This window comes from Phoxinus phoxinus, assembly GCF_949152265.1.
Source record: "Phoxinus phoxinus genome assembly, chromosome: 14".
NCBI classification, from domain to species: domain Eukaryota; kingdom Metazoa; phylum Chordata; class Actinopteri; order Cypriniformes; family Leuciscidae; genus Phoxinus; species Phoxinus phoxinus.
Window position 1 is genome coordinate 34820921 of NC_136889.1, and position 21514 is coordinate 34842434.

Genomic DNA, 21514 nt, shown 5'->3' on the forward strand with positions numbered 1-21514 from the left:
TAAATTTTTCATACACACACAACATTGCATAGGTTTTCAGTGTATTTCAGGTGAGGAGGAGGGGGTTGAAGGAAGAGATGGTGTGTGTGGGTGTGTGTGTGGTGTGAGCTGTGTCCTGTTGCATATGCGAGATTCAGTTCAAGTGTAAATTCCCAAAAGGGCCTTTTGTTTCACCTAGGGGGCGCTCAGACGAACTGGCACCAGCCTTACACACTCCCATCAGATCAAGACTTAACACCTACTCATTAAGCCATCGACATTACTCCATCTCTTCTTCCACCTGGGCCTCTTGTGCTCACATCTCAATGATTGATTACTCGCTTGATACTATTCCAAACCTCATACCGACTGTAATTCCTCAGAATTCTGGAAACAACCTGCTTTCGCCAGGGAAGGCTCAGATAATTCACTGCCACCCATAAAGCTCCAATAGGCCCATTGCAGGTCACAAGCCACCTCCTACGTCTCTGGAAGTTGAGTAAGGTGTATGTTAGTGGTTGACTCCTCCCTCTGATGTTCATCTTATATCCTTGCCATAATAAAGCAGTTCAAGTTGATCACTTGTATCTCTGTGGTGTTCTGACCGACACACCTAGTACACTGCTAAACACACCTGAAACCAGCCCTTATCAGAAATCAAGGTAGTCTTCACTACAGTCAGTGTATTATGTCTGAGCATTCCAAGACAAATTCCTATCAACTTTGTTGAAATGGCTAATAATAATAAACTTAAACTTAAACTTAACAGTGATGGGATAAACCATGTTTCTGAATGACAGATCTAGTGATGACATGTAGATGGAGAAGAAAAGTGGAGAAGGTTACCCGAGCCTGCTTAAATGCTCTGGGAAAGGTACTAGTGTGAAGAGAGGTGTTGATGATGTGTGTGAGTGCAGGTACAACTGAGGAAGAAATGGCTTAAAGTAGGTTAGTGGGAATAGGATCAAGCGGACAGGTAGTATGGCGATTGGAAAGGAGGAGTTTGGAGACTTCTGTCTCTGAAAGCAGAGAGAAGGAGGGTAGAATGTGTGTGTTAGCTGGTGAGATGTGTGTGTCAGTTTGTGGTTTGGTAAATTGGCCGCTGATAGTGGTAGTTTAATTTATAAAGAATGTCAAACATTCTAACTGCTTAAAAATACTATATATATAGTATTTTTTAATTTGAATCATACAATAGATTATTAGAGTAGAGCCCAAAATAACACAACAAACAGCTGTTAATCACAGTGTGCAAGGAGTGTGTCATTGTGTTGATGTTAGTCTCTGATTAACCTTTGGTTGAATAAACCAGACATTTTTACTTGTAGTTATTATGGCGTTCAGAAGCTTGGCTTGGAGTTTAGAAGCAGAAAGACTTTCTCAACAGTGCAAAATCCAGAAGTCTCCATGGAAACGGACTCTAAGAAGAAGTGTATATATCAGTGATACATAACTTGATGTTTTATTGGCCTTATAATCCAATATAAGTATGAGTGTCAATGCACGAGTTTATAAGTTCATAAACCCAGATAAAACTACACAGCGTGCATAACTGTTTATAGGAAGTTATGTTTGTCATTATTCTTTTTACTGTTGAAGAGATACAATCCAAAGATTTCATGTCAACACTTAGCCATGGATTTCACGCTTCAGCCTGTGATTTTCTACTCAATATGCCTGAACTTAATGTGTTTCCCATCAACAATTACACCTGAAAATTATTATTACACTCGGAAATTGTTACGATTGGAACAGGAAACATTTGCTTGGAAATGTGATCAGAATTACATTAGAAAGCGTTCATGGGCACTATAAAAAAGTTTTTTAAAAATGTTATGCTGTTCACTTTATACAACACATTTGGATTGAACACCATTATATGAGGCTTCATGTTGAGTTGAATTGAAACTGTTTCTCTTTGGCTTTTTACAGTGTTTTCATTTTGATCAGCTCGAACAAAAAGCTTTCAATCATTCTCATCCAGACCGAATTAATACTGTGAAAAATGTATATTATAAAAATGTTTTTGGAAAATATTTAGTTCCTATTATGTTTCATTATTGCACTTCTTGGCCACGGTAGATTCTGTCAAGGTTTTCTAGAGGAACTTTCTTAAAAATAAAGCTTCTTTATTGGCATTGATGGTTCCATGTAGAACCTTTAAAGGTGACGGGTATCTCAAGAGCCTTTAACTTCTCCTCCTCGCCAACCAGAGTATACCAGCTCACCTCAGCTTCCAGGAGGCTGACCCAGGGTCGGACTCGGTGCTTATGCTGTAGCACTGGTGGACATATCACTTCAGCCTGTCCCATTCATCAGTTAACGTGAAACCTCTCACTACTGAAGTCATCCTTACTGCCTCGTATGTTTCTCTTTCAGTACACGCACTCCTCGACTCTGGGTCAGCTGGAAACTTCATCTCCGATTGAGATGCCACCAGCTCAGCCTCAAGAAGAGGCCCACCGAGGCACTCCATAATTATCAAACCTCTCAACTAGAAGAATGTGCGAATCTCTGGGGGACCTCATCGGTTACACACCGAATCCATCTCCTTCCTGGTTCTGGAGAATTCCACCGCTGGTATCATCTTAGGGCGCCCGTGGTTAGTGCGACACGATCCCGTTCTCTCCTGGATAACGGGAGAAGTTCTGAAGTGGGGCAATAGCTGCTTTCCAGGGTGCTGTCCACATCTTCCTCAACCTGTGATTCCCCTTCCAACCAACTCCACCAACTCCACCTCCATCGAGAGCCGTGTAGAACAGCAGCCTACACCGCCTTCAGTGACGTGTTCTGTCTCAACGCTATCAACCTTCTTCCGGGTGAGCCAGTCCAGTTTCTCAGCTATAACATCAGTGATTACAGGATCCAGATGGACGAGGGGAAGGTGAATGCGGTTCTGAACTGGCCAACCCCTCGTCTCAGCAGCAGGGACTCCAGCACGTCTCCATCCATGCGCCGTCTTTTCCAAGAAACTATCCCCGGCGGAGATTAATTACGACATCGGGAACATGGAACTACTTGCCATCAAGCTCGTGCTGTAGGTGTGGAGACACTGGTTGGAGGGAGCCAAGGAGAAGTGTACAGTACCGATCACAAGAGTCTCCAACATCTCATCAGATGTTAGTGGAGACATTCCTGTAGTTGTTGTGGAGTTACACTGATCATCTCATCATCATGTTGAACGTTTACACACGTGTCCACAGTTCCTGAGGTGTTTATAAGACAGCGCTGACATGTTCTGGTCAATAGTGTTCAGTCTGTGCTCAACCACAGAACAGTTTCATGCTTTGCTGGATCTTCTGCCATCACGTTACAACTGGTCTCTGTTGGCGTTTGAGGAACCAAATGTTGTCACCGTGGGTGTAAACGTGCAGATTAAGGGCCGGTAATATTATAATAAGATCCTCTTCCTATTTCATAAGGAGAGTGAAATCTGATTGGCTTATTTGTTGACATGCTTGCAGAGAAAGGCTTCACAAAACAGAGCTACTGGGTTTTACTTTTTTTATGTTTTCTCAGTTGGTAGAAGCACCGGGGACCCGATTATAGTTCTTACACACGGGGGAAAAAGTCCGTTTTTCATGATATGTCCCCTTTAACATTCAAGTCTTTCCGTTGCTCAAAAGGTTCTTCACATACGGTTCTTCTATGGCATCACTGCTGACGTTCAGGAGTTCAGTAAGATAATCAGCTGATCTGAACACCAACACACAGGAAGTTCTGGCTTTATTCATCCTTCAGTTTCAGGGTGGAGGAGCGTCTCACACACACACACACACACACACACACACACACACACACACACACACACACACACACACACACACACACACACACAGTCATCTGACGCTCATCCAGGATTTACCCCAGGACTAAAAATGTTAGTATCACACAGGAGACACACAGCTGAGATATCATGATGATTATATAACCGATGTAAATATCCAGCAGTGTGTGTATCAGAGGACATCTTTATCTGTTCGCTGTGAGATAAAGTGTTGTGCGTCAGATCGTATTAGTTATAAAACTCAGCTCATCTTCTCCACCCTTGGATCGGCCCAGCACATGTGTGTACGAAACAGACTGAATCCTTATTGAAGACACTGTCTTGAGTTCATTTATTCATTAGTTCATTATGTACAGTATTTTCCATATAAATGAGCAGGGCAGGTTTTGACTAAAGGCCCATAAGAAGAGCAAGACCTGAAATCAGCAGCACTGAACAAACGTCTGAAAACAAGTCATGACTTCTATAAATCTATAATTCCCGAAATAGAGCCCAGAGGAAAATCTCCACCATGATGGAAAATAAAATATGTGTGTGTGTGTGTGTGTGTGATTCCTGTTATGATTAATGAGCATTTCAAAAATGGTGGATTCTAATTAGATCCTTCCCTTCAATATTTATCCATTATTCAGAGCATGTAATATTCTGATGATGTTAAGCGTATGGCTGAACTTTGGTCCAGGTCATAAATATGTTTTCCGATCAGGGCTGTAATAAGGATGAAGCGCGCAGATCTTTGGACTCTTTTATAGCCGTGCGCTGGTTGAGATTGCAGGCAGTACTCGGTGAGATTTAAGTGTTGTTCATCCGTGAGCCGGCATTACTCTGCGCTGGTGAATGGAGTGAGAGAGAGAGATGGAGGAACTGAAGCAGAGGAGACAGAAGAGAGAAGGCCGACACAGGTATCACTCGCCGTCAGCAATCCATCCATCCTGAGACTAAAAGCTCAATGCTTTCGTTTCATTACTGAGGGGAAATTATTCTTAAATACAGAGCAATGTAATGAAGATGTGCTTTTAGTTGAAATAGAAATGCAATGCAGTGCCACATTCACACAACAGCTGGAGTATAATAGTTATTAGTTGTATCAACTGATTTTGTTTAATATTTATAATACTCCATTATACACACATAAACACAAAAGACTTTAGCAACAGTCTTGAGAAAGATGCTTCGTATTGCTGGATTAAAGTTTATGTATATTTGAAAATTTAAGTTTGCATAGTAGGCTACCTATACTACTAATAATATTGGTGTAATTAGTAACATTCCCTTCATCTTTTCGTGGTTTTGTTTAGTGTGTTTCTTCTTTCTTTCTTTCTTTCTTTCTTTCTTTCTTTCTTTCTTTCTTTCTTTCTTTCTTTCTTTCTTTCTTTCTTTTTTACTGTTACTGTATATTTAGGATATTATTGATGTATATAAACCTTACAGTAGGCCATCTAAAATTCTCAAAACTGCTTCCTATATATATATATTAGGGTGGGAATCTTTTGGTACAATACGATTCGATTCTTGATTTTTAATCAAATTTCACTTCAACATGTGCACAGATTTGATCGTAGTTCACTGTTTTGAGTTACTTTTCTTATTTGACTGCAGTTTAATTGGTCAAAAAGGAAAATAAATCCTACTGAATTAAATGTGAATCTTGAAATTGATTTAGTTTTTCTTCCCATTTCAGTCAACCCAATCTTATAAAACATCGTTCGGGTCGGATATAACAGACTCTGTTCACATTGAATACTCCACACGATTTCCTTTTGACATAAGTGTGTGTGTATCTGTGAAAAGAACTGAATTCGCGTTCGCTGTGAGAGGCTCATCTGTGTCCGTCAGCGCGAGTCCACATTGAGTCCTTCGCAGCTTATTGTGATAAACGTCAATAACTGTAAGGAACTGTAAGTAGGACTGCGAAGTTTAAGAAGTGTAACACTTTAGAAAATCGATTTTTGACATTTTTGAATCGATACAAATCAGTAGAAGATAGAATCGCGATTCATATATGAGCTTTTTCCCCGCACCCCTAATATATATATTAATTAGAGCTCTTTCACGTCTTCTTGCGCTTGAACCGACATATTCAAACAAAATGATGTCAGAATGCCCGTCTTGTCAAGTATCCTTGTAAAAAATAGTTACCGTATTTTCATAGTATAAGCCTGCGACTTATAGTCAGGTGCGACTTATATTTCAAAATGAATTCATACTGACTGAGATTAACCAATAGAAAACATTACCGTCTACAGCCGCGAGAGGGCGCTCTGTTAACTGAAACATTAACTTAAAGACAACTGAGAAAGACTTACACAAACAAAATGCCCCCAAAAGAAAATACTATTCTGCAGACTAGCAGGTAGTAAAATATGCAGCCGAAAACGGTAATCGAGCAGCAGAAAGAAAGTTTAGAGTGAGGGAGAAACTTGTGAGGGACTGGAGAAAAGCAGAGGTTACGCGCCTTTCAGACAGGACGCGGAATATGCGCGGTGAGGACATTTTGTTGCTGCGTCGACCAGTTGCTGCTAGCGCGCACGCCGCGGTCACAGTTTAAAATAGTTCAACTTTTGCCGCTGCGCTCTATTGCGTTATCTAAAGGGCAACACGCATTCCGCGTCCTGTCTGAAAGCCGCTTAACTGTCATGAAGAAAACAAAGAAAGCTAATCACGGGCTGAAAGCAAGATGGCCAGAGGACTCGTATGTTCCTTATGCTATTGTGCAGCTGAATAACTGTTAATGTGTTACGTTAACACACCGGACACTATTCAGCTGTTGTTCTGTGTGCTGTTGTGCAGCTGAATAACCTTTCCAGATTAAATGTCTGTTCTTGGTCTTGGATTTTGTGAAATACATTTCTACATAAATGCGACTTATATATGTTTTTTTCCTCTTCATGACGCATTTTTTGACTGATGCGACTTATACTCCGGAGCGACTTATAGTCCGGAAAATACAGTAGTTACGTCTTCAGTGAGCGTAAAGAGTTGAGAAATAAAACGCGTGTGTAACAGTATATTGGATCTGTGCATGCGCTTTTTTTGATTTTTGGAAAAAAAACTTTACTCCCATAAAGCATATTCCAGGGGGCTGACCTGAAGAAATGCATTGTGTCTGCATTTGTTGTCATCCTCCCACAAGTTCCTCTGTCTGACTGTTGTCTTCTCTCGTGACCACAGAGACACCTGGGACCCGTTCCAGCTGAACCCCATCGGAGCCGAGAAGGAGAAGAAGAGAATATGCTTCCGGATTCTGCAGAACCTGGTGGCTGTTATCGTGGCGCTGCTGGTGCTGGTCAGCGGCGTCGTGAGCAAGGTGAATCATAACTGTTACATGACCATAAACATTTATAGAGGACAGTCCCACCCTTCCCTGTTTACTGATGGCATCTCCAGGTGACGAGTACAATCACTGGGATTCACGCTCGCACGAACATCTGGACCCGTCATGCTTACCATTATGGTGCATGCAGAGCAGTAAATGTGGGAATTGTACACAGTAAATACATAGTCTTGTTGATATTTAACTCTTTCCCTGCCAGCATTTTTGAAAAGGTTGCCAGCCACAGCCAGCGTTATTGACCATTTTCACAAACTTGTACAGAGCCTCTGCTTTAAACACAAAAACATGTTTTATTCTAGCTTCATGCATACATTTTTTTTTATCAACACATTTCATAAAAAAAGCAACATTTTGAACAGAAAGTTGAGAAAATCACATTTTTGGTCAAAGACTACACTACAAGTGGATCAGATTCAGAGCGATGATCCAAACACAGATGGAGTAGATCGAGTCCATCAACACAGTCCTGCAGCTCATCTTGGGCTCACAGTTCATTCAGTAACATTAGGCAGATTTGATGCTGTTTAATGTTTGATGATCGTTTTAGAAGCATTGCTGACGCACATGTAAATTGTATCACTCGTTTCTGCTTCTTCTTCACCTGTGTTTTGATCGGGAGATTCTGCACTCATAGCGCCCCCTACAGTATAACAGTGAAAACATGGATAGCCGGAAAATTCTGTCAATGGCGGAGAAAGAGTTCATTTTTGCAAATAGTAGTTAAGCCCTCCCAATTTAAAATGTGACCAAAAACAAAGTATAATTTGTTTCTTATTGCAGTTGCTGACATTTTAATGAACACAGAACATGATAGGAATGATTGACATGTGTCAGGTTCACAGACAGGTGAGTCTGTGTGCTGTGGTCCAGTGCATTAATGTCAAGGCTGTTCATCTGTATTGCAGGGCTCTCTGCTGGTTCTGACCACTCTGTCCAGTCCCAAGTCTTTGAGGGACAACGTGCAACAGCAGTTGTACACGCTGCTGTTGATGTGTGCCCTGGTGATGCCAAACTTCCTGATGTTCCTGAAGTCTCTGTGGAAGTGTGTCTTCAAGAGCTATGTGGCCCCTAGCCCAAAGATTCTGGGAATTGTGAGTTGACGTGATGCAAAATAACATGAACTTCAAATACTTTTATGGCAAATTTCATAAGAAATGTAATGAATAAGTCCAAAAGTTCACTAACCGCTAGCCCACCTTAAGAAAACGCTGTATAATTATTCTGGTTCATGTTCATCAGACACCGTTCAGACGCGTTTCTTAAGGGGCTTCTTAAGTTAAAAATGCCAAGACTTTTGTGCTGTCCATGTGATCACGAACAAGACCCACCAATTGGTTTGCATGCATGAAACTAGTTGACATACGTAGATGGAAAAACATACTCTCTCAGATATCCCAGCTTTCCGTCGCATCCAAATCAAACGTGAAACAGCTTGGGTGCGAAAGTGTGTGTGAGTAAAATCAAAGGCACATCTGCATGTCCGAGACCATCATAACACCGGCAGTGCTTACCACGCATGTGGCGATATTGTGAAGTATACACAACATCTGAAAGTTGTTATAAAGTAGGGGTGTCCAAGCCTGCTCCTGGAGATCTACTTTCCTGCAGACTTCAGCTTGTTGTAACCCTGAAGGCTTGATTCGCTTGTGTTTAATCAGGGTTGTAGCTCTCCAGGAGAAGGACTGGTGACGCCTGCTTTAAAGCAGCACCATCAAAAAATATTAAAGCTAAAATGAGAGCTAATCTACTAGTCGACCATCCTAATCTATACAATTGCCATAGTGGTCTTCATTCAAGTTTATGCACCAAGACCTCCATAGCCCCGGTAGATCCAGATAATCAACCACACAAGCTACAAACTACAAACCAAGAAAGACCAGCTTTGAGCAGCTATGCAAAACCAGCGACTATCAAAAGCTGATTTTATTTGCAGGTTAGACATACCAGACGATCTTTAGCGAAGGACATGCTCATGCTATTAGATAACAATGATGACTTGATGGCAGAAGAGTAGTCGCTGTAGCTCAAACATGCATGAACTGATGATATGTGTCCCTTGAGTGCAATGGAAGTTGAAATGTGCTGTTAATGCTTCTGCAGATGTGTGGGATTGAGAGTCTGGTGGCGGTCGGCACGGCAGTGCTGGTGCTCATTGTGATGCCTCAGCTCGATATCCTCACGAACCTCTGCATCCCAGGAGGGATCTGCATCCTTTCATCCTTGCTCCAGATCGCCTTCCGCTTGCAGACAAGAAACTGGATGATCATCTACCCCATATGCTCCCTCATCCTGGTGCTCAGCGGTTACACTCTGCTGGGGATTGACTACTACGTGAGAGAATCCACACACACCATTGGACACATAGAATACTGTTACGTATATGTTGGCATTGCGATTTTTGCCTCGGTGTTGGTTTCTCTGAACTGGTGGGAGAACCCTTTTCAGGCCAGCACTAACATTCAGGAGATGCTCAAGGAATTGGACACTTTCAGAGACTCGGTGTATCTGTTCACCAGCCTCCTTCGAATAGTCGTGACTTTGGGGGTGTACTTTCTGTATTTCTGCCTGATTGCTGAAAACCCCATCGTCTGGAATGCGTTCACCGAAGCCAGTCAAGGCACAATAGAGATAGGCCTCGGGCTGTTTTTCCTGCAGGCGTTCTGCTCTGCGGCGTGCCACTGGTTTGGAGTCGTGGCCTGCAAGATCCACGCCGTGAGATATGGTTTTGCCCTGCCTGTGTCATTAATCGGTCCAGTAACGCTAATCCTGGGCATTACGCTTTTCTTGACGCAAACTGAATATCTAGTCCCTTCACCTGAAATTGCACCTGCCGTGGCCATAATTACTGATCCTAGTGACAATTCCACACAAGTCATTTCCTCTCCGTTCTGGCCATTTTGCTATGAACTTAAAAATATCAAGGACGTCAATACCACCCCGGTTGTAATTCTGGAGATTTCCTACAGTATCTGCAGAACGTCACTCAACAATCCGTACGCCATGTGGCCTTTCTCCATGCTGGCGCTGGAGGGGGTCTGCATGTGGCTTGGGCTCATTGCATGCACGTATTACGTGTGGAAAATAAAAGTGCAGAGAATTGAACGCACCTCTCAGCTTTTCGTACGCCGCCTGTATGAATCTGCCTTCATTGACCTCTCTATGCTGCTGAACACAAAAATGAAAGTCATTCGTACGTCAAACAAGGAGAGGTACATACATTCATACAAAATCATGATGTATACGATTCACATAATACAGCACAAGTGCATTAATCGAGTCAATCTGTTTCCTCTCTGTCATGCAGCAGTGACATCGAAGTGGAGAACTGTGTCATTTACCTTTGTGCAACAATGTGGCATGAAACATATGACGAGATGCTGAAAATCTTGACTTCAATGTTCAGGTATTTATACTGTGATGGATGAGCAATGTAAATGTATTACAGCTCGAACCCCCTTAAAGGCCGTGTTGCAGGTTAAATTTTTCAACGAATTTGTGCAATTTGCTTGTTGGTAATGAACATTTAAACTGTTATCCATTGTATTTTATGTTGTTGGGTATCACAAAACGGAATATAATACGAAAAAGTAGGTACTATCTTACAGCGCCAACGATTCTCCTTTCCGCCACAATGCATTGCATGACGTCACCTTGGGGAGAGAATATACCAAAGCCCGCCTTGAGAGCGTTGAGAGTGACTAGAGAGACGAGTAGTAGACGAGAGTATTCAGATTATAGAACATGATCATGGTCTATACAACACATCTCTAGTCACCTATAACTGTTTAAGTTGGACTTCGTGAAAAAGTGCTATGCAATGACAGTAAAAAAAAAAAATGTGTCGCTACAGTATCTCATTGCTGCGTTGCTAAATGATAGCAACTCACCAGGACACTTCACCAACTCTCCACTCATTCTCCTCGGACTATGCATTTCACTGGCTTTGACGGCCATCAGGCTACCTTTCCTCCACGTCTCCCCAACGCGACGTCATCACCGAATTGCGTGAAAAAAAACGATAATACCAAAAACTTAAAAAACTGGTATTTAAGACCATTTTTGAGACATTTTAAAATTGATATACATATCTTGAGTGATTTATGTACCCATTAATCGACAGTGGTGGTTAACCTGCAACATGGCCTTTAAGCAAAGAATAACCTAGTTGGTCCTCGTTATATATGATCACTAAGGCTGTTCTTTATTCATATCCCTTGTTTGTTGGTTTCAGATTGGACAGATACAGAGGGGATCCAAAGGAGGAACACAAGGATGTCTTTGACTTTGAGTGCCATATTTATGTCGACGATGCCTTCATGATTGAAAAAGACAAAGAAACTGGCACTGAGAAGAAGCTTGTCAACACATATGTTTCCGATCTTATAAGTGTTGTCATGGAGGTGTACAGGTAAGGCAAAGTTTTCCTATCCGTTATCAGCTTATGGTATGTGACTCATTTGAGCAGATGGATGTTATTGATATTTCACAACCAACTGTAAACCAAATTGGCCTGTTTTTGCCCTTAAGGGTATTTACGAATAAGGAGCCAGATGAGGTTTCTATCATTGAAACGCCATACGGTGGTCGTCTTGTGTTTGTCATGCCGGAGGGAAACATGCTTTTTTTCCACTTGAAGGATAAAGCTCTGATTCGAAATAAAAAGAGATGGTCACAGGTGAACGTCAAAGCCTTATTCCTTAGTATGAAGAATAATTCAGTCTTTGAATGCTTACCTGAACCTGACTGAACACCTGTGCATTTTCAGATCATGTACCTGTATTACCTGCTTGGTTGGAAAGGATACTATGTCAAAAACCCTCAGAAAATAACAGTAAGTTTTCATTGATCATTCAGTCACTGGTGATGTTTGATAAGTCAAGCTTCACTATTACTCTTTTGTTCTTTTGTTGGTTTAGTGATTCAAACAAATGCCTAACCCTAAACTGTCTGTGCCGCATGCATAAACCATACAGCTGATTAGATTTACGTTAAAAGGTCTCACACACTTGCATTGAAGGACCCAAGCCATATCTAGAGACCAGAGACACAAGAACAAACTCTTTTGACTTGAGCAGCCATGTCGAAACTGAAACCCAGAAAAGCTTTGCAACCCCTAGACATCCTAGTAACCACATACGGCTGATTTTTGACACTGTGTTCTTACAGAGACAAAACAACCCATGCCGTGCCAGTCTCATATCATTAGATAGTGAGACTTATTTACTACCTACTCATGATAATGACAGCAAGAGGAAGCATATATCTGATGACAACACGTATATCATGGCTTTGGACGGAGACACAGACTTCCAGCCCGGCGCTCTGATACTGCTTGTGGACCGTCTGAGAATGTATGACACCGTGGGTGCAGCGTGTGGACGGATCCACCCCACTGGAATGGGTAAAAATCATCAGTGTTCAGTAAGGGCATTACGGTACACAGAAGTCACGGTTCGGTACGTACCTCGGGTTTGGGGTCGCAGCTCGATACAACAGGAAAAGCAACAAATGCAACTTTTCATTCATTTTGAACAGACAGTAGTACAGTTTGTTCCACTTAGCGGCATTTAGTCCTCTAGTTGGAACAATACAGCCTCCTTTAGTGTATTAAGCACTAAGCAGTAAACAGAATGCACTCTTGTATAGTTCATATGTTTTTGTAGGGCTGATGACAAACCAGATTCATGATTGCCTAAAATAAAAAAAATAAGGAATTGTCTAAACTCTGTTTTATAACTTATTGGTTTGATTCAAACTGATTTCAAACCAATTGATTTAAAAATTATTGATTTGATTTTAGATTCATTAACATTAATGTGCGTAGCCTGCGCTGTCATTTTCTTTGCGCATGCAATGGCGGATGCGCATTCAATTTTACGCTTTTGGGAGAATGAAAAAAACAGCGAGTGATGCGTCACCTTAAGCTTACCATTTCCAGGACAATCATATTTTATTACTGGACTTCCATGAAATCAGCACAATGCCACATGATTTTGTCTCATTATAAGAGTGGAAACAACTTAAAATACTCCATTTATGGTCATACAGATAAGTGTAAGACATCATTCGAAACTGTCTTTTGTAAAATAATGAACACACAAAGGATGCCCCTTTCTGCCATCTCAGTTTCCTTTCCGTGAAGCTTGTCGAGCGTGTCACAAAACTTAATCGAAACTCAGCGTATAGGCTACTAGCAAGCTCTTTCATGCATCTGAACTCTTGTTTTGGGTTGGTGTGTAGATCTTCTTCTGTTCTTCTGCTCTTTATCCTGTCGTGGCGGTTAGCAAACAGCATTGCATTACCGACCCCCTCCCCCGGACTGTAGTGTGGATCGCCTGTGACTGACTCTATGCTCCGAACCGTGACGTCCGTACCGTTACACCCCAAGTGTTCAGAGAGAAAATCAAAGAACTGAACAGTAATTATCATCTTTTGAAAAAAGCTTTCCTCATTGGGAAAGTAGTATGTTAAAACACATCTTTGAATTACATAACAGTATTACATAGAACTGACTAAAGACTGTATATGGCAAAAAGGAAGAAAGAAGAAGCAGCACTGGATTATATAGCAGATAATGGCGCGCCCTTTTATTGACCTGCAATTTAAATACTGATCAATATACAAAGTCCATTGACATAAACCCTTGCCTGAAATTATTGCAGTTTTATATAAACGTCGCACCACACCATGCATGCTGGAAAGATCCACTGAAAAGATAGCTAATCTTAACAAAACATGACACCCACCATTTACAATGCGATAACATTGCTCAGCTATCAGAAAGACGTGCCTGAAGAAAAAACTGCTCAAAGGCAGTTATGCACACTACTCCCCATTGTTCAAAACAGCGATTCATGTTCTTTGGCTCTGTGAATGTGATGTTTCAGGCCCGATGGTGTGGTATCAGAAGTTCGAGTATGCAGTGGGTCACTGGCTTCAGAAGACCGCGGAGCACGTGTTCGGGTCAGTTCTGTGCAGTCCAGGCTGTTTCAGTCTGTTCAGAGGATCTGCGCTGATGGACGACAACGTCCTGAAACGATACACCACCAAAGCCACCCGAGCCTCCGAGTATGTGCAGTACGATCAAGGTAAATCCCTACCTGGGGGTTTGGGGCGGGAATGAATGGCCTAAAAAAAGATGAATCCCCTCAAAGAAAGGCATGTAACTCTGGCATGTATTTTTCCCAAAAGGATCGTAAGCCTAAGTTGATCATTAAGACCATTGGTGGTAATTGTTCTTTGATCAACTTAGGCCTACAATGCTGTTAGGAAACGCAGCCCAGTGTAGTAGACAATTAGCAAGGCTTATTGCATATTGCATGGTTCTTATGTTCAGATCATTCACGTCCTGCCAGCTCATCATCTTACTGAACCGTTCACATTTAGGTGAGGACCGATGGCTGTGCACTCTTCTCCTGCAGCAGGGCTGGCGTGTGGAGTATAACGCCGCCTCAGATGCTTACACCAACTCTCCTCAAGAGTTCAAAGAGTTTTACAACCAGAGACGTCGATGGGGTCCTTCGACACTGGCCAACACTCTCGATCTGCTCCACAGCGGGAGAGAAACGGTCAAGAGGAACACCTCCATCTCCATGCTCTACATCTTGTATCAGATTTTCACCGTGGCTTCCTCCATTCTGGGACCTGCATCTGTTACCCTCATGATTGCAGGTACATTTACAAAGACTTGGTGAAAAACAAGGAAAAGGATTTCAGGGATCCAACCCTGATCAAACACACCTGAACAAGTTAGTCAAGATCTCCAGAGTTAATAGAAAATTACATCAGTGTTTGATCATGGTTTGAGCTAAACTCTGACGGACGGTGGCCCTCCAGGCCTGGATTTGAGGAACCATGTAGTAGACCATTTGATCAACCTGTATAGGGTTTGTGTATTACATAATCTGGTGGAAACTTGGTTGAGCTGGGACCTTCTTAGGCTGGTATGACAAAGTAACTTTAAAAATATATAAAGAATCTTCAAGATTCTATGATAGGGGTGTCCAAACTCAGTCTTGGAGAAGAGTTTTTCTTCAACTTGCCTCAAAACTCCTGCCTGGACGTTTCTGGTCTGCCTTGTGAGACCTTGATTAACAGGTTCAGGTGTGTTTAACTGGGGTTGGAGCTGAATTATCCAGGACAGTGGCTCTCCAGGAGTAGGAGTGGATGATTATTAATGATTTAATGATACGCATATTGAAAATGTTTCTGAGAATATATAAAAGTATGAAAAGTGAGTACAAATTCTGCTAATTTTCTCTTTTTTTTCCATTTTAGGAGCATTCCAATTTGTGTTTAAGATTTCAGGCACTCTTTCCATAATAATTGCGGTTATACCTCCAACAATTTACATGATCATATGTTTTTTGGCCAAACCCAACTTCCAAATCACAATTGCTGCCATTCTCAGTGTCATATATGCCTTCCTGATGACTGCGTCCTTCTTTTCCATTATTGGTAATTATTGTTAATCGTCGTTTTTTTCTTTGCATTTGAATTGTGTCAAAAATGTGCTTTGTGACATTCCATCTCATTGTACTTCTGATTTTAGGCGACATGGTTATACAACAAACATTCATAACTCCTACTGGACTCTTCCTGCTGTCCGGTGCGATCATGTACTTGGTGACAGCCATCCTTCACCCTCAAGAGAGCACTCTGATCATCTACGGTCTGATGTACTTCATCTGCATTCCCAGTGGCTATCTCCTCCTCACCATATACTCCCTAGTCAACATGCACATTGTATCTTGGGGAACTCGAGAAACAACTAAGGGCAAGGAGCAGAAAAAGCAAGTGGGGGTCGTGTGCAATCGCGACTGCAAAATGTGCTGTTGGGATGTGAAAATCCAAGTCACTCAAGAGACCGAAAATCTACTGCTTCAACAAATGCAGCAAGCCGTCAATCCAACACAAGCTGCCAAACCCGAGCCCATCGAGCCGCCGGCTCAGAGCGCCAATGAAGAACCGAGCCATTTAGATGCCAAAAAACACATTCTGGACTACGACCAGGAGATAAGTCATAAGAAGGACAAATCCAAAGAGAATCTCAACAAGGACAACAAGGAAAAAGACACGGACTCAGAGAGAAGGTAAAGAATATGAAAACGTGTTCGGATTACAATTGAAATGCTGAAGAAAAGTTCTTATTGGTTTACAAATGGGCTCTCTAAATTAATCTTACAGTGGGAGTTCCAAAAGCATTGAGAAGAAACCGGACCATTTTAACGATGACACAGACTACACAGACGATGACGACGACGATGATGATTATGATTATGACTACAATAATTTGGAGCCGAAGGAAGTTGTGCCTGAGAGTGGTAAAAGATCTCCCTTTTCTAGAACACGTGGTTTCATGAGTGTAAAGTTGGTCTGTGCATTGAATGATTATTAAAATGTCGTATTCTAATGGACAGATTGGGTGGAGCCCGTGAAGAGAGAGTTCCTGAAGAAACTGACCTATGCAAATCTGAAGAGAAACCTTCAGGAGCAGATCAGATACACGCTGAGGAACAAGAACCAGGAGGATCTGTGTGAGGAACTGGTGTCGATTCTCACCGACACCCTGAATGATGAGCTGAGGGATAAAGTGGGTCCGGAGGATGTGCTGACCGAGACTCAGCTGGAGGAACTGCAATACGCCCTGAATGAAGCCGCCAGACGCATCGTAAAGTCCAACCGCATCGAGAACGGAGCGCTGAGACTGGAGCGCCGCGTCAAGAGGGGGATCGAGCGAACGCTTGTGGCGCCACAGGTTGAGAAGCTATCTGAGGTAAGGTTTTGTGAATGGTTAAGATTTAAGGCCCTGATATACTCACAGCGAAGTTATTTTTTGCTCTTCGCTTAGGGATAAAAATACGTTTGAAATACCTTTGCAGAGTTTATACTGTTAGCAAATATCATGACTCTGCCCACAATTCTGTAGTGAACATCATGACTCCGCCAACAATTCTGTAGTGAACATCATGACTCCGCCCACAATTCTGTAGTGAACACCATGACTCCGCCCACAATTCTGTAGTGAACATCATGACTCCGCCCACAATTCTGTAGTGAACATCATGACTCCGCCCACAATTCTGTTAGTGAACATCATGACTCCGCCCACAATTCTGTAGTGAACATCATGACTCCGTCCACAATTCTGTTAGTGAACATCATGACTCCGCCAACAATTCTGTAGTGAACATCATGACTCCGCCCACAATTATGTAGTGAACATCATGACTCCGCCCACAATTCTGTAGTCTTCTTCGAGTCCTTTGCAACTTCAGATGTCGTTCTGCCAGTATCTGGCGCATGCCACAGCTGATGGGGTCGGTTCAGCCAAGTCCTGGGGGCTGCACTGAGGAGCATTTTTACACTCCAGTAGGTGGGACATTGTCTGTATTGCTCCACAGCTGCATGTGTCGTCTGTCTGATAGTTCCATGCTTTCATAAGTGCTTTGCACCTCCCTTGTTCCACTCGTAGTCTGTTGAGCGTCTTCCAAGTTAGCCATGGGAGGTTGTCCCCGCTGGCGGGACATTCAGTTGGGGTGATTCCTCTCTCCATCCAGTCCTGTGCTTGTGTGTTTAGCTGGTTCCATTCATCTTTCCAAATGTTCGACCTTGCCATTTCTTTTGTTGTCAGAAGTGCTGGAACTGTTAGCAAAAAACTGACTCTTGATTTCAGACGAGGTGGGGGTGCTGTGTGTCCGTGTAGGGGGTGTCTTGTGTCAAGCTCCTGTGCTCTCCGCTCGTCTTGGGAGGCAACGATTCGTCTGATGTAGGGGGGAGCAATGCCTGCTAGAGCATAGAGGCACGGGACTGGCGTTGACTTTATACATCCCGTGATAATGCGGCAGGTGTCGTTTAGTGCAGTGTCAATCAGTTTAGTGTGGTGGGAGCGGCTCCAGCTTGAGCACGCATATTCGGCTGTGGAGAAGCACAAGGCTAGGGCAGTTGCGCGGACAGTCGGTGGTTTGGCGCCCCATTTTGAGTTGACCAGTTTGCGCAGGATGTTATTGCGAGTGTTGATCTTGGCTTTGGTGTTCTGAAGGTGAGTTTTGAAAGAAAGTGTCCTGTCAAGTGTGACTCCCAGGTACATTGGGTGGGAGTGGTTGGAGAGTTTGTAGCCATCCCATGAGACGTTTAGTTCTTTTTTCGCATCTCGATTTTTAAGATGGAAACTGCAGAGTTGGGTTTTTAGTGGGTTGGGTTTCAGATAGTTGTTATTGTAGTAGGTTGTCAGTTCTTGGAGGGCACTTTCCAGGACAGGTTCAATCTTCTGGAAGTTCTCTTGTTGGGTGGTAATGCAGAGATCGTCAGCATAGATAAAGCGGCGACATTTTGGGTGGAGTGGTTGATCATTAGTGTAGATATTGAAGAGGAGGGGGGCCAATACGCTGCCTTGTGGTAGACCATTCTTTTGGGCTTTCCATTTGCTCTTCTTGTCATTTGCTTCAATTCTGTAGTGAACATCATGACTCCGCCCACAATTCTGTTAGTGAACATCATGACTCCGCCCACAATTCTGTTAGTGAACATCATGACTCCGCCCACAATTCTGTAGTGAACATCATGACTCCGCCCACAATTCTGTTAGTGAACATCATGACTCTGCCAATAATTCTGTAGCGAACATCATGACTCCGTCCACAAACATGTTAGCAAACATCATGACTCCGCCCAAAATTCTGTAGTGAACATCATGACTCCGCCCACAATTCTGTTAGTGAACATCATGACTCCGCCCACAATTCTGTAGCGAACATCATGACTCCACCCACAAATATGTTAGCAAACATCATGACTCGCCCACAATTTTGTAGTGAACATCATGACTCCGCCCACAATTCTGTATTGAACATAATAACTCCGCCCACATTTTTGTAGTGAACATAATGACTCCGCCCACAATTATGTTAGCGACCATCATGACTCCGTCCACAATTCTGTTAGAGAACATCATGACTCCTTCCACAATTCTGTTAGAAAACATCGTGACTCCACCCACAATTATGTAGTGAACATAATGACTCCGCCCACAATTATGTTAGCGACCATCATGACTCCGTCCACAATTCTGTTAGAAAACATCATGACTCTGCCCACAATTCTGTTAGTAAGCATCATGACTCCACCCCCAATTCTGTTAGAGAACATCATGACTCCGCCCACAAATATGTTAGCAAACATCGTGACTCCACCCACAATTATGTAGCGAACATAATGACTCCGCCCACAATTACAGTAGAACAGTAGAAATGGGTCAATCATGAATTATTCGTTCATTTTGAACAAATTTTTTATAGGATTTGGGAACAACGAGTTGTCTCAGGAGTTATTAGTTTAACAAGCAGTTATGAGGTTACAGTTATGAATCTGTTTGGCCTCTTTAGGGTAATGGTTGGCTTTGACAGGTTGATAGGAATACGGTTATCATGACGTGTGAAGCTTCCGTGGTTTATAAATGCCTTTGGCTAAATTAACTGATCGACTTTTAAACGGAGCCATATCTTATTGGTAATGAATTATGTTTGTGCTACAATTTCATATGAAGAAAAGAAAACTGATTCCCTGTGTTACCAGGATGAAACTGATTTCTGGAATAAACTACTAGAGCGTTATCTCAAGCCCATTCAAGATGATAAAGCTCATCTCGACGAAGTGACACGGGAGCTTAAGTCTCTACGAAACAAGGTAAGGTTGGCAAATGAACAGTTCATCTTTTCTGGCCCGTTATTTTATATGCTAAATGTGAACTATTCTCTTTTTTCATGTGTGCAGGCAGTGTTTTTGTACTTCATAATTAACGTCCTATGGGTTGTGGCGACGTTCTTCCTTCAAGCCATTGGCGGTGATGTTCTGAGCATCGAGATTCCTAAGTACTATCCGAACAATACGTTGGCCCCAGACCCCATGAAGGTGGAGCCTTTGAGTTTGATGTTTCTGCTGTCTTTCGCCGTTCTGCTCATCGTTCAGTTCCTGGCGATGCTCTACCACAGGTACAACACACGCCACGCAGCGGCACTGGCTCCTGCACTACCAATCCAAGATTATATATATATGGACCTTGATTATTTGAGATTGAAGCCCTGTTGTGTTCCATTACAGGGTTTACACCCTCATCCATGTGGTGTCGTACAGAGGCACGGAGAAAAACTACAAGGAAAAGAATGAGGCGAGTAAACTCTCTTTAGTGCCGTTTAGCCACGATTCAACTAAGCTGACTGTTTTATGACTCTTTTACTAGAATCTGTAATCTGATTATGTAACTCAAGTTACTTGTAATGAGTTACCCCCCCAGTACTCTTTTAATGCTGGGTTTGTTGTTCACAGGAGGATGAAGACGATGGATTTATCCTGGGGAATGAAATGCAGAGTACTCTTGTCATCACCGGCGACGACTTGTGAAACAATCACGCTTTCATTCCTAGTTAGCAAGTTACAGTCGAAGTGAATGAATGGTTTCTCATGCATGAAAAAGAAAACAATGAAGCCGGATTAACAACACATGCCCGAAATTGGAGCTAGGATTTGTTTACTGTAGATTTTTTGCACTGAATAAAAGTCACTATTTTCTATGTATGCTTTGAATGTTTTACCTTTTGATCATTTGCGTAGTTTATATCTGTGTTATTGTATTAGTTTGTCAAATATTAAATGTTCTATTTACTGGAAACACATTTCATTAAAAATCTCTTTTTATGGTAATGCAATGCAAGATGAGTTTATCATATTATCACCAGTATTACCCAGGCTTCAGTAATATCACATTTGTCATTAACCTGCCGTGTCTTGAGCCGCAGTTCTTAAGAACCATTTAATAAAAACTCTGTCATTATTTATTCAGCCTCATGTTGTTCCAAACCTCTCTACATCTCTTCCATGGAACACACATTTATTTAGGAATATCCAGGACATTTTTTTCACATGAAGTGAATTATCTCCATTGTGACATCAACGTGCCAAAAAAATGTCATAACATGTATATTACATAAGATCAGTCGTCTGATGGCCTTTGATCACTTTGCTTGAAGAACAGATTGAAAATTGTGTCATTATTCTTGAAGGATGGATGGACAGAGATATATGGATAGATAGAATACATAGACAAACAGAGACAGATGGATATATGGAAAGATAGAACGATAGATGGAATGATATGAATGGATGGATACATATATGGATAGAACGATGATAGATAGATAGAACGATAGACAGATGGACAGAACGAGATGGATGGATGGATATATAGAACTATAGATACAAGACAGACAGATAGATGTATGGATAGATGAAATGAGATAGATATATAGATAGATAGACAGGCAGACAGACAGAATAATATGGATGGATAGATATATGGATAGAATGATAGACAGATGATGGATGGATGGATCGATACAGATAGAAAGATAGATGATAGA

At 42.1% G+C, this 21514-nt stretch overlaps 1 protein-coding gene across 1 annotated transcript; it reads left to right on the forward strand.

The window, feature by feature from the left end:
- Positions 1–4621: 4621 nt before the first annotated feature.
- On the forward strand, positions 4622–21494 carry chs1 (chitin synthase 1; the record flags this gene model as incomplete). Its single annotated transcript, XM_079634623.1, has 19 exons — positions 4622–4668; positions 6938–7073; positions 8006–8191; positions 9201–10309; positions 10405–10503; positions 11332–11508; positions 11628–11775; positions 11866–11931; positions 12267–12501; positions 13988–14188; positions 14487–14771; positions 15378–15557; positions 15652–16192; positions 16287–16423; positions 16520–16875; positions 19674–19784; positions 19872–20089; positions 20199–20265; positions 20424–21494. 19 exons carry the CDS (start codon positions 4622–4624, stop codon positions 20496–20498), a joined length of 4374 nt encoding a protein of 1457 aa, XP_079490749.1. The 3' UTR covers positions 20499–21494.
- Positions 21495–21514: the final 20 nt, after the last annotated feature.